This window comes from Plasmodium brasilianum (assembly GCF_023973825.1).
Source record: "Plasmodium brasilianum strain Bolivian I chromosome Unknown PB_00_01, whole genome shotgun sequence".
Classification (NCBI taxonomy): Eukaryota; Apicomplexa; class Aconoidasida; order Haemosporida; family Plasmodiidae; genus Plasmodium; species Plasmodium brasilianum.
Window position 1 is genome coordinate 218,764 of NW_027122924.1, and position 13,999 is coordinate 232,762.

Consider the following 13,999-nt stretch of genomic DNA (forward strand, 5'->3'; position numbering starts at 1 on the left):
TTTTTTGTTCTTTCTTTTTTTTGTTATTTCGTTTTTTTGTTCTTTCTTTTTTTTGTTATTTCGTTTTTTTTTTTACGTATACAGTGACATTAATATACGAAGGGAAAACACCCACGCAACCTTAACGCAGGTGCAAGTAGCTAATTGTATTAGAATTTCCTTAACCTGTTCAGGTGATAATTTTTATTTTACATTAAAAAAAAAAAAAAATTAACATCATAGATATTGCAAAATTTGACAAGGAGTTACTAAAACGGGACTTGTCGTTAAAAGCCACCTATCATCTATACAAGTTCATGAGTTGCTTGTTATGCTTAATTTTTTGTTTTTTTTTTTTTTTTTTAAAAAGGCGAAAAGTAAATTTGTTAAAAATGTTCTTGACACATTTATCTTGCATGTTCAGGAAAAAAAAAAAAAAAAAAAAAAAATTAAATAAAAATAAAATATGTGCGCAAATTTTCACGTAATAACACGCTTAAACAGGGTGTAAATGGAAATAGCATATTTTACCAAATAAAAAAAGAAGTAGCTTCAAACGAATGTTTAATTAAGTCGTATTGGGCACAATGCTATGAAAATAGTTGATGTAAAAGGTTTTGGTTAAGTGTATTGCCTTGTTAAGTGGTATACTATCATTAAGTTGTATATTTTCCTTTAAGAGTTCATCCTTATTTTGTGAATTTTCAAAATGTTTTATAATTTTTAATAAGCTGTTGAAATATACTTGATCGGAATTTTCTATTTTAATAAAATTTACAGCTTCCAATAAATTATCTAAGCTGAGAAAACGTTCCCCTTGGAAAAATTTATATTTTTCTAAGTACGTAGATTTTGGTTCTGTTAAGTGGAATTTTTTACCAATAAAATTTTTAGCGTCGTCTTTATGCCTTTCGCTAGTTACTGTGCGGATATTGTTATTGTCACTAATATTATTAAATTTCTTGCTTTTTTCAAATTTATCTTTTAGCAAACATTCTAATTCTTTAAGTATAAATTCGATGATATTATCTGGTTTGATTATCAATATTTTGTATAATAGGAGAACCAAAAAAGCAGACGTACTGTTCCTTTCTAAATAAAAACTCGGATCATTGTACTTTTTCTTAACCAATATGCTTTCCTCTACTAGGTATAAAGCGTCATTATTTTCACTTGGGTATTCAGTTGGATGTTCCCTAGTCTGTTCTACTGTCTTTCTACTGAACTTCCCACTTCCGTATTTATTCCCTTTATACGATATTTTCGTTTTTTCTTCCTCCTCTATTTCTCTATCTTTGTGTGTGTCTAGTCTCTTTATTCCTTCGTCAAACCCTTTCAGTTTCTTTCCTATCTTCACCATCGTACTTTGTGAATTATCTTTTCGTTACCGCTACTGCTGTCGCTATTTCTATTGCTATTACTGTCCTTGCTTTTATCTTGAAACTCTTATATGACTATTGTACTTCTTACCAGATGAAAAGGTCCAGAAGCGTAAATGTTCATATACGCTGTATGTGTACATGCAAACATATACATATATATGCAGCGTAAATGTAAGTACGATAGCATTATGATTCTCCTTACATGCACAAAGGCAAAAAAAATGTTTGTATTTAAAAAAAAAAAAAATTAGACTAGTGTGTATGCGTCTATTTCGTGTATTTATTTGTACATCCATCTATTTTATTTTATTTTATTTTATTTTATTTATTTTTTTTAATTTTTTATTTTTTGTGAAACTTTTCTGTAAAATTTTAATTCCTTCTTAATTTTTCACTTTATTTTGTGCATTTAGTTCATTTTGTACATTTCGCACATTTTGTCCATTTCGCACATTTTGTACATTTCGCACATTTTGTCCATTTTGTTCATTTTGTTCATTTTGTCCATTTTGAGCAATTTCTTTTAACTGACAGCAAGAAAGGGGAACGTAAAGTAAGACTTTCAAACGGTCTTTTACATACCCATAAAAAAGAGGAGAACTATAAGGCATTATAGTAGATATACTGAATATGAAGTAATATTATCTAATATACACACATGCGCACAAACAAATAAGAGGCTTATTTAACTTATATCATAAAAAAGGGATAGAGGGACATAGTTAATACGCATAGAAATAATACAAGGATGTGTGTGCCATTGTGCATACGTGCAAGCATAGATAAAATTTATAATAAAAAAGATTATATATATAAAAACTTAAAAGGGAAAAAGATTTAGTTATAGCTTGATAAAATACTTCTTGATATTATCTATATTTATATCGTCATAATGCAATGCATCTGCATACGAGTATACATTTTGTTGAATTCTAATTAGTTTAATTAATGTGGCATAATTTTTTAACGAATAAGCAAAGTCTCGTATAAGACTTCTTATATATGTACCTCCTGAACAATGTATTTGAAAATCCAAAAAGGGAAGTTCAATTTCGTTTAAATATTTTATATAGCTTATGTAAATTTTACTTGACTTAATATGCACAGGAATATTTTTCCTTGCATACTCATACAGTCTGAGTCCCTTAACCCTTTTGGCCGAATACAGTGGAGGCGTCTGGTTTGTCCACCCTGTGAAATTTTTCAAGTTTTCAAGGATTTTACCCCTGCTAATGGTACCTTCGTAAATTTCGCTATGTTTAACTGCATCCTTTCCCATCATACCCCTTGTAAAATCATTCCTATGCATCACTCCACCTTCTGTCTCACTACACCCTAACTTCACTTCCTTCACTTTTGTTATGTTCCCTTCCCGGTCTAAGGTGTCTGTTTCAATACCGAAGATGGCTAAGGCTAAGTAAGTTTTATAGCATTTTAAAAAATCTGTTAATTTCTTAGTTCCTTTTTGTACTCCTATCATTAAAACTCCTTCAGCAAAAGGGTCTAATGTACCCCCATGACCCACTTTTATATTTATTTTTTTTTGATTTAACATAGAGAAGTACTTTTTTAAAACGTGTTTAACCCTCTCACATACTTTCATTGAATATAAATTTACTGGTTTGTAAATGTTCAGAAAGCCGCCATATAATATGTCATCAATACTTGCTTCATTTTTATTATTTTTTTTGTTCTCACTAGGAAGAGGTAGTCTCAATATTCTACTACTGCTTGTTTGAAGTTTATTGTTGAACTGGTTTATATACGTATCCACTGAATTGTGCAAATTCATATTCAAATTGAAGTTTACATTCGGACGTTTATCATGCGTATTGTTATTATTCCATACTGAACTGTCAGGTTTTCTTGCTCTGTTCAGGTCATTTTTCCTTTCCTTTTTAATATTTTCCTTTTTAGTCTTTTCCTCCTCTTTCCCTTGAGTTTTTCTTTTGACAGAATTATTATTCTCCTGGCTCAAATTAACGGAAGCGTCAATGTTACTTCGATCGGGTAAGCTTTTTTCGTGCGCTTTGTACGGATCATCCTTTACATTTGGGGATGTTTCTTGAAAATTTTTCTTATCATTGTCGTCCTTCTTGTAGTGACGGAGGGAGATACTCATTCTGCCAGCAAGTGTTCTGTCCTCCTCATTTTTGTAATTTTTCAAATTATCATTTTTTTTTCCATCCCCCGTGCTAGTACTTTCATTTGTGTAAAATAGTTTACGTTTATTCTTGTAATGAATTGGTATGGAAGAATTTAATAAAAGGATTGCTACATAACATGACATATATCGCTTCACAAATTTATCACGTGTATTTGTGTCCTTGCTCAATTTTTTTCTGTTATTCTGAAGGTTAAGATAAGCGCTATTTCTTTTTTTATGATATGCAGAGACGTATGCGGGTATGTATAGAATACATAATAAGAGAAGGAGATATCTGCTCAGCATTTTAATGTGCTTCTTTGCCTCTTACCATTACGCATCACTAGGCAGCACTATGCAGCATTACGCAGCATTACCCAGCATTGTTTTTATACGAGCTGAATAATTTTGCTTCAATGAAGACCCTTCCCTTAATAATGTTTTCGCCATTTATCCCGTTATTTGGTCGTCCACTTGGTTTCTTCTCATTTGGCCGCTCATCCATTTGGTGCCTGTTCGTTTTGCCGTTTACCCATTCGTTCATTTATTTATTTGTTTATTTATTTGTTTATTTGTTTATTTATTTGTTTATTTGTTTATTTGTTTATTTGTTTGTTTATTTGTTTATTTATTTGTTTATTTATTTGTTTATTTGTTTGTTTATTTGTTTATTTATTTGTTTATTTATTTGTTTATTTATTTGTTTTTTTATTTATTTATTTACATATTTATTTTACTATATTTATTATTTCTTTTTTTTACATAGCTAGCTACTGGTATGAATTGGCCCTTCTTTACTATGCCATTTTGTCGATTTGCAAAACATAGTGGTAATTATCCCCCCACACACACATTAAAACGAGGAAAAAAAATTGTAATTATTTTAAAATTTTGGCAAAAAAAAAAAAAATAGGCATCTTAAATTTTTTACATTATAAATAAAAAGGGGGGAAAAATACTTTTTTGCATTTTTTTATTATAAGATAATCTGCTTGTTCTTTCCCGTATTCTGTTCATCATTCTGTTCAGCATTATTTTTGCATTCTGTTCAGCATTATTTTTGCATTCTGTTCAACATTATTTTTGCATTCTGTTCAACAATATTTTTGCATTCTGTTCAACAATATTTTTGCATTCTTCCCTTTTTTTTTTTTTTTGCAGCATGCCACTATGATGCTATTAGCTTGTCATTAGAGAGGCATTAACATACCACTGGATTGTCATTAACATTCCCCATTAATGTATGTTCGCATCGTACAAATAATGAAAATATAACATTTGATTTTTTAATTTTTTATAAAAAGAGAAGAAGAATGTTCTTCATTTGGGATAAGAGAAGAACTGACCATGATTTTTTGAAATTATGTTCTCATTTTTGTTATGTATATAAATAGGTGTGCGACAAAAACATAAGATGCGATGCAATAATGACGTATCACAACACAGTTGTGCAGAAATACAGCAAATTCGTTTTTAGAGTTAGACCTGTTGTCCATTTAAATATGTTTGCGGCAAAAACTGCTCACAAATGTGTGCAAGTTTTTACCTATACACGAGGGTATCGAAGTATATCTTTTTGTACGTGTAAAATGGTGTAAATTGAAATTTACGAAAAAACGGCAAAAAAAAAAAAAAAAAAATCATGAAATGAATGTATATAATAAATAACTAAATGAATGAATACATAAAAAAGGCATACGAAAATGCATAAAATAAATATATATAAAATAAATATATATAAAATAAATATATATAAAATAAATATATATAAAATAAATATATATAAAATAAATATATATAAAATAAATATATATAAAATAAATATATATAAAATAAATATATATAAAATAAATATATATAAAATAAATATATATAAAATAAATATATATAAAATAAACATACATGAAATAAACATACATAAAATAAACATACATGAAATAAACATACATAAAATAAACATACATGAAATAAACATACATAAAATAAACATACATGAAATAAACATACATAAAATAAACATACATAAAATAAACATACATAAAATAAACATACATAAAATAAACATACATGAAATAAACATACATAAAATAAACATACATAAAATAAACATACATGAAATAAACATACATGAAATAAACATACATGAAATAAACATATATATGATGTATATAAAAAAATTTGCTTATTATTGGGATGTACGCGCGACCAATTGGCTATACGAAAATGGAAAATAAAATCTTAACACATAATACGTCCCTATGCTCAAAGCAACTGTGAGTGGTAGAACGGACGAACATTTCGGGAAGGCGTAAATGCGCGGTTTGGAGGGCACGCTCTGTTCACATGTACATGTGCATGCTCATATAAACGCACACACAAACATATATGTATGTTGGTGCCGCGCGGCGCGGTGCGATCCTCGAAAGGGGCCTGCAGAGTCAGATTCTCTTATTCTCGAGTTGCATCCGCTTAATTTTGGCTTCATGGAGCATCCTTTCCTTTTGTATTAAGTGAGATGATTCCTCCAGGAGATCTAAGATTTTATTAATTTGAGGAGACCAATTATTTAATATATTTTCAGGATTTTTTTTTTGTCCAAATTTTATAATCCCATGTAATCTGTCAATTTTAGAACTTAGCATTTTATTTGAAACGAGTTCAGACAATAAACTTTCTGACTCATCAACAGTTGCATTTAAGAGTTCTGATAATCTATTTAAAGATATTTGATTATAACAATTCGATATAACATGAATATTATGATGCATTACTTTTTTTTTAAATAAATTCCATCTATTTTGTCCACCCACAAATTTTGTATCATTAAAAATAAAAAAGTTAAGTAGGTGTTCTTGATATGATAAAGGCCATACTATTAAATCTTGATTAATAAAATCTTTAACAATTTGTTCAAATATTGGTATTTCTTTTAATTTTTTTTTTTCAATTTTAACTAAATTTAAAAATTTACTCTGTTGTTCATCAAATGGTGAAAGAACTAAAAAAATTATATAACATTTAAGTTCATTAATCCAAAGGTTTGGATCATTTAACACAATATTTGTATTAAACCGTTCTTCATAACATGTTGCTACATCTGAATATGACTCTTCATTAATGTAATATTCAATCATATACATATAATATGTTAATTTCAAATCGGCAAACTCATCTGTATTTAAAAGGGATGGATTTATTTTCCTACTTATAACATGGCATCTAATATAATCCTTTCTTAATAATACTAATCGCATTTGTTCTAATATATACACTGTTTTATCTCTTTTATCCATAGATATAAATGTTTCTACTTGTACCTCCTGTAATATATTTGCAGCTTCTTCTATATTTCCATCATCCTCTTTAATTTTTGATAATATTTTTATTATTTCCGATCTCTCTACCTCAACAAAAATTTTTCCTTCACTAATTGCACATAACGTATTTATTAAATTTAACTTTGTTTCCTTATCCTCAATTTCGTTAATCCAGTTTTTACACAAATTTATCATATCAATTATAGTTCTTTTTAACTGACCCCTTTTTTTATTAAAAAAAACTAAGTACTCACTCACCTTTTCGTAATTTTCCGTTTGCTTGTATTTATTTAAAATGAAACAACAAATCTTGCTCGTCGATGCTCCGTCGTACGACTGCCTGCATTTCTTCTCCAGCAGAATGAGCTCCTCCATAACTAGCTCGAAGTCGCCTACCTGTATCCGGAGAATAGTGCGGGGGCAAAAATGGAGGAAAAATGAGGAAAGAGAAAAGAAAATGGTAAAAAAATATGTACAAAAGCGATTACATAGAGGAATACACACACGAATATATGAACGAACACATGAACGGAAACAATAACAAATTATGAAATGGGGGAAAAACCATAACGGCATTGCGACTGAGGAGCATGTATGTGTTGTATACCTTAAAGCAATTCTCGGCCTTACTCAGCAACTCGTCTGTTTCAGCGCTAAAATCCTGAGCTATTCTTGGGTCCGTCAAAAGGCTGTCATGATTTCCAATAATTTTAGCAGCACTATCGTCCATTTTGTTCTTTGTTTTTCGTTTTTTGTTTTTTGTTTTTTCGTTTGAACTGAAAATTATAAACTTAGGCTATTTGTGCTCTGCTTGCGAGGGTGTATATTGCAAAGTTTACCATATACATGCAAGTCAGTACACAGATAGGTATGTGCAGGGGTGTATATATATGCATGTATGTACTATGAGAATTTACACGTTAAATGGAGCGTTGTACACAGTTTTACGTTGTCCAGGTTCAAAATCGAAAAATATCCTTACACGTAATGGGACTACACGTACGTATATATGTAGGATGCACGTGTAAGTCTCATACGTATATATATGCATATAAACTTGTGAAGGTACGTGCCCATATACTTATACATACGTTTGCACTTCTTAACTGGTGTAAGGTAGTATGGCTTGAGTTAACAAAATGTCAAATAGGGGGACATATATTTTAATTAGTTGCTCTTTCGAAACATTTATTACAATTTTCCTCAAATTGGAATTTTAAAATAAACATAAATCAAAAAATATAAAATATATACATGCATACGGTACATAATACTTACATAATACATACGTACTTACAAACAAAAGAAATATATATATTTTTTTGAATCATCTTTTGGGCATTATTTTTCTCTGCCTCGTTTTGTTTTAGGCGAACGTTTTAGGTAACAGTGGAGATATTTGTCATGCACTTCATAACGTTTGACATATTCCTTTTCGCTTTTTTTCGCTCTCTTTGGCCCATGCAATGATGGTATTATTATTATTTTTTTTTTTTTTTTCTACTAAACGCAAAATTTATTTTAATTTTAATTTAATTTTTATTTTTTTTTTTTTTTTTAAAGTTGTGCTTCCTCTATTATTTGATGATGTATTGCCATGTGCATTAACAAATTTGAGAGTTCTTTTTCAAAAAAAAAAAAGAAAAAAAGAAAAAAAAATTGTTCTAAGGATTGTACTTATATAATTATGTAGTACATATATATCCCTTACGCATATTGTCGTATAATTTACATATTTATGCACATGTACAGGATGTTGCATTTTTCGAAGAATGGATAAGAATGTTCCGAAGTGAGTATTAACCTTTTCAGATAATGAGAGAGCTTGGCGAAATTGTAAAGTGGAAGGTTTTTCTTCGTTTGAACGGTTTCATATATATATATATATATATACGTATATATGCATGTATATATGCATGTATATATGCATGTATTTACGTAAGTATATAAATATGCACGTATGTATGTAGAGAGGAAGAATTGTAATGAAAAAAATATCCTAAATATGAAGCTCAACTGTTGATGTCCCACCCCCATTTTTGTGCCACGTATTTCCATGTGTATATGTATATATACACACATATATACATATATACGTACATACTTACTTAAATACATACGTAAATACATACGTAAATACATACATAAATACACACATAAATACATACGTAAATACATACATAAATACACACATAAATACATACATATATGTTGTGCCATTTGAAAGTGCCAATCGAGTGAACATCCCCGAGGTTTGAACACTGCAAAATGTAGTTTTTCCCCATTTCGTTTTTATCCTATTATTTACTTTTTTTTTTGAGTACACCATAATATTATTTAAAAAAGGGGACAGACGTACCGCTTCGTACGTTTTGCTTGGTCATGTGCAAACGTATTTACCCGTTTGGTAAATTGTAATTTAAGCAAGGGTGTTCAAAATGGGGGAGGAAGATTAGCAGTCTACCTGATGTTTGTGTTATGTGTGTATTATGTGTGTATTATGTTGTGTTATGTGTGTATTATGTGTGTATTATGTTGTGTTATGTGTCCATTATGTATGCATTATTTGCTTATTGGCGTATATATATATATTTTTTTTTTTAACTAGCCAAAATTTCGCGCATACAAGTCAGTGAATTGCCAATGGGGTAACGGAAGGATATGAGCTCACTGTTTACCTGAAATAATATATAGGAAGCTATGTTTCTGTTAAACATAGTGTGTAAGAACAAGCATGAGCTACTAACATGCTGTTACAGGGGACAAGTACGAAGTTATAGCAATGGGGAATATTCGTCATATATTAGTAAAATTTTTAACAACATAAACAATAAATTAAAAAAAGAAAAATTTGAAGAGAAAAATGAAGGAAGTGAAAAGAATTTAATTTATATTTATAAGCAATATGAGAGTGTGATAGCAAAACTTGAGTACAACAAAATGATGGGAAGAGATCTGTCTTATTGCATGAATATTTTATCAAAAATAAAATTTTTTAAGGAACACAAGTTCTGGATAAACTGCTGTAATAAATTAGTTAAAGGTAAAATGCTACACCGAATAAACATGCAGAGTTATTATATAATAGCTAACGCCTTGAGTAAGGTGGATGTTGTATACAGCTGTTGCCGTAAGGGAACACCATATGAAGAAGCAAATGGACGGTTCGTATTTTTCTTGATTCCCCCCGTCGATGAAAGGGGTAACATGAAAAAAAAGGAGAAAAAGGAAAGTGGAACACAAGTAGAAGAAGAGGAAGAAGAGGAAGAAGTTGAAGATGTTAAAATGGAAGGTAGAATAAAAAGTAAAGCTAACGACAAAATGAAAAACAAAACTGCAGTAGACGTAGAATTTGAAGTTAAAACTAAAGCTAAATCTGAAGTTATGACTCGCCACCGGATCTACGAAGAAATTGCCATGAGATTTCTCATCGACATTGAGCGGATCGACATGGACGGAGTGAGCTGTATTTTGAATATGTTTTCTAAATTAAATTTAGATGACTATAATTTTTTATTCTATTTTTTTGCGGACTACTTTGTACATACCATGTTACAAGAGAGATCAACAGTATTGTTTAACGGAAAAATGCCTAATGAAAGAACTGGAAATAGTTTTGTCAACGAAGAAATTTATTCACTTGTTAATCCTAGTAAGAATTCATTACTAAAGGAAAGAGCATCATGTACCATTAGAATAGATAAACATAATATATCAAAGTTAGTTATCGTTGTACATTCACTAGCTAAGTCTAACATAGTTCATGTAGAATTTTTCTCATATGTGTGTGCATATTTTGAAAGGTACTTTACATATTTAAATAATTTAGACATTTGTAATATACTGTATAGTATGGCAAAAAATGTGGATACGTTATTCTTGAGGAAAAAATGGGAAAACTCATCTTTACATAAAAGAATATCTAGTGAACATTTTGACTTATATTTAAATGCAATTATAAGAAGGATTAGCATGTATACAAATTCATACCATAACAGTAAGGACCATATATGCACAGTACAACGCGTTTATCATAGTTTTTTAAAAAAAGACTATGCGTTACTTGTGAGTAGGGTATTACATAAGGAGGAGGGAAATCCTTCACTTTTACTCGACAAACTTCTTAACCATGTGCAGAGCGAATTGGTGCTAAACAAACTGAGCCCTGTGCAAATTTCCTCTATAGCTCTTTCAGTAGTAAAATTAAAGATAATTTTATCTATAGATATATATTACGCATTTATTTGTAGAATACATTCCTTGTGGAAATACTTTTCTCTACGCAGCATCGCTGATTTTTTGTTTTCGATAAGTGAAAAGAATATATATGACAGGCAGGTAACTGTGTTATTAACTTATCAATTTATCAAATTAGTTTATGAAAAGTACATGAATGCTATAAACAAAAAAAATTCCAATTTAAGGAAAAATATACATTTAATTAAACAAAATGCGGATGGTATTTACTATTTGGGTAAGTCATCTAAACGAGTTACATTCCTAGATGAGAAAGAATGCTCACTGGTTGTTCGAGTGTTTCAGTCATTTTGCAAATCATTTATACTGGTGAGTAACTCTTCCTTTGTGAATGACGATCTGGAGCGATGCTTCCCGTATAGCCTCCGCCATGTAGTTCCTGTTGTTGGAAGTAGCACTAGGGAAGAAGCGGTGAACAGGGCGCAAGGATCATTTACAATAGTTGGTAATCATAAAAGCACGGTAAATGATAATGAAAGCAATGGAAAGGAATCTTTTGACATGTTTTCAGGTATGGGAAATGGACAAAATTTTGCAGAGCAACATGAACCGTACATATGGTATAAGATGAATTGTTATCCTGATAGTAGTTCCCCAATTTTTACTATCTTTGATAAAAATGCAAATTTGATTAATTGGTATGCCCTTCGTACCTTTTATCTATGTCTTGTTCAACATTTTGACATAATATCTTTTGCGAATAAATGTTTGCTTTGTTATTTTTCTGTAAATATACCATATTTTGTTTTCCCTATACGGGTTAGTAAAACAGGGACTTGTGGGATAAACGCATCTTCCATAAATCATGATAGTAAAGATGTGCTCAAGAGAGACAATAGTATACCTTTTAACTTGCAAAAATCAGATAAAACATGTACATATTCCATTTCTAATCGTTTACAGTTTTGCTTTTCTTTTTCTGCAAAGATAATATTTCATCTGTTATATATTATGAAAGTAGACCAACAGTGTGAAGTTACCTCTAGGCAAATACTCACTTGTCTTTTATGTCTATATTTAGAAATTATTAACGTATGGATTATACCAAATGACCATGTAAAATGTTTGACAAAAGGAGGGCTACAAGTGATTAGGACATACGCGAACAGTGTTCATAAAGAATGGTACGATGATGTCAATTATAATACAAATAGATTTATTTCTTGTTATTTGAAGAATATGAACACAAGTGTTGTTCACATCCCATGTTTAATAGATGTTTCAACTCGTTATAATGTTTTTTATTTCGTCTCTCTAAATATACTTAGAAAAATTAATTTGTTCCTAGATTATGCTAAAAGGAAAAATTATCAGCAAAATGAGCTAGCCTTATCATCTAGTAAATTTTATTTTTTTTATTTTTTATAAAAATAGCCTACCTATTTTGTATCTTCACAGGCGGAGATGAGTCATTACATTATGTTACTTCTGTATATATATATATATATATATATATATATTTATATATATATATATTTCAGTACACCTGACCCCTTTTGCAGTTCTTTCTTAGAATCTCTTATGCTTTACCTTTTTTTTTTCCTGTTTTGTAGGAATTCATAACGAAGTGTATAACTGCTTGAGATTGGTTATTAGCACCATGAAGAACAAATATAGAAAAGGGATGAAGTACCATTCCGAGGTGCTGGTCGGCCCGTTTGTGTTGGTTAGTTCCAGAGAGGGGAAGATTTTAACGATCATTCGTTAAACACTTACAACTGACATATATTTAATACCATTTTATTACAATTTCGTTGTAATTTTAACCATATTTTGATGCATTTTTTTTTTTAATTTTACAGGACTGCGTGCTTGAGGTTTAGGAAGAATCGTTTTTTCTTTTTTTTTTTTTATGTAAGATTTGATGAGATGTTTACCATTATATTTATTTTCTTCGACCTGTTAACACGGTCAAAGGAGTTATGCATACATTTATACATGTATGTGTATAAACATGTGCGAATGTGGGCGTTGCACATGCATGTAGAAGTGAAAAACAAAACTAGGGCATCTTTAATTTTTTGGAAGTTATAAAAAAAAATTATCTTTTGTGTAATGTATAACCCATAACATACATTCAATGTACAACCAGCAAGAAATGCGTAAAAATGATAAAAAGTTGAGAGTGCTAATGCACATATAAAATTGAAGAAAAATAAGCAGAAAGATAAAAAATTATATGATCGACTGTGTTGAACTGTAAAATAGCTAACTGGGAAGGTTTGTCGAAAAAAAAAAAAAAAAAAAAAAAAAGAACACACACAAACATAGAAAAGACTACGAATATATACATGCATACATACCCAATACTGGCGTACATATGTAGGTACACACAAATTTGTGTATAGGACAAAAAAAAAAAAATTAGCAAAGGGTAAAAAAGGCTTAGAGTACGTAGTGACTTACGTGTTAGTAATATACGGAAGGAGAACAACATAAAGATATATATTATATGAAGTGGATGTAAAATAGTTAAAAGGCTTTTTTTTTTTTCCTCCTTCTGGTTAAAGTAAATTCATTTCCATCTTTTTCTTTTTTGAACAAATAAGCAGAAAGTTTAAGCAAAACACAAAAAAAAAAAAATTATATATATATATATATATATATTCCTAATTGTGCTCTCCTTTAGTCAATAAGATAAAGACACAACATGAGGAGGTAAGAGGAGTAGGAGAGGGGTTATCATATAAGTTCCACCCCTCTCCCCCTCATAACTGTTATCGGATGGGTGAGAATAACAACTGTTCGTTGTTCTACCAACTGTGTAACAAGTTGAGTACGTATGAAAACTTATTTGCAAAATTAAGTTCATTTTTTAGCACTTCAAAAGAATATGGACGTGATTAACATTTATAATGGGATCAAGCTTTCATAAAATTAAATTTGCATGTACACTCCCCATTCTTATTATCATGCGA

The 13,999-nt window shown here is 29.8% G+C and overlaps 4 protein-coding genes across 4 annotated transcripts; 1 reads left to right on the forward strand and 3 right to left on the reverse strand.

Moving 5' to 3' along the window:
* Positions 1-547: 547 nt before the first annotated feature.
* Positions 548-1,339, reverse strand: MKS88_000040 (uncharacterized protein; the record flags this gene model as incomplete). Its single annotated transcript, XM_067219627.1, has 1 exon — positions 548-1,339. One exon carries the CDS (start codon positions 1,337-1,339, stop codon positions 548-550), a length of 792 nt encoding a protein of 263 aa, XP_067075929.1.
* Positions 1,340-2,202: 863 nt separating this feature from the next.
* Positions 2,203-4,012, reverse strand: MKS88_000041 (tRNA pseudouridine synthase; the record flags this gene model as incomplete). The annotated part of the gene is made up of 2 exons (XM_067219638.1): positions 2,203-3,736; positions 3,885-4,012. 2 exons carry the CDS (start codon positions 4,010-4,012, stop codon positions 2,203-2,205), a joined length of 1,662 nt encoding a protein of 553 aa, XP_067075930.1.
* A 1,933-nt stretch (positions 4,013-5,945) lies between these two features.
* On the reverse strand, positions 5,946-7,554 carry MKS88_000042 (26S proteasome regulatory subunit p55; the record flags this gene model as incomplete). The annotated part of the gene is made up of 2 exons (XM_067219649.1): positions 5,946-7,220; positions 7,432-7,554. 2 exons carry the CDS (start codon positions 7,552-7,554, stop codon positions 5,946-5,948), a joined length of 1,398 nt encoding a protein of 465 aa, XP_067075931.1.
* Positions 7,555-9,524: 1,970 nt separating this feature from the next.
* MKS88_000043 (uncharacterized protein) lies at positions 9,525-13,928 on the forward strand (the record flags this gene model as incomplete). Its single annotated transcript, XM_067219660.1, has 4 exons — positions 9,525-12,420; positions 12,635-12,737; positions 12,884-12,912; positions 13,711-13,928. The coding sequence occupies 4 exons, from the start codon at positions 9,525-9,527 to the stop codon at positions 13,926-13,928; spliced, it is 3,246 nt and encodes a 1,081-aa protein (XP_067075932.1).
* Positions 13,929-13,999: the final 71 nt, after the last annotated feature.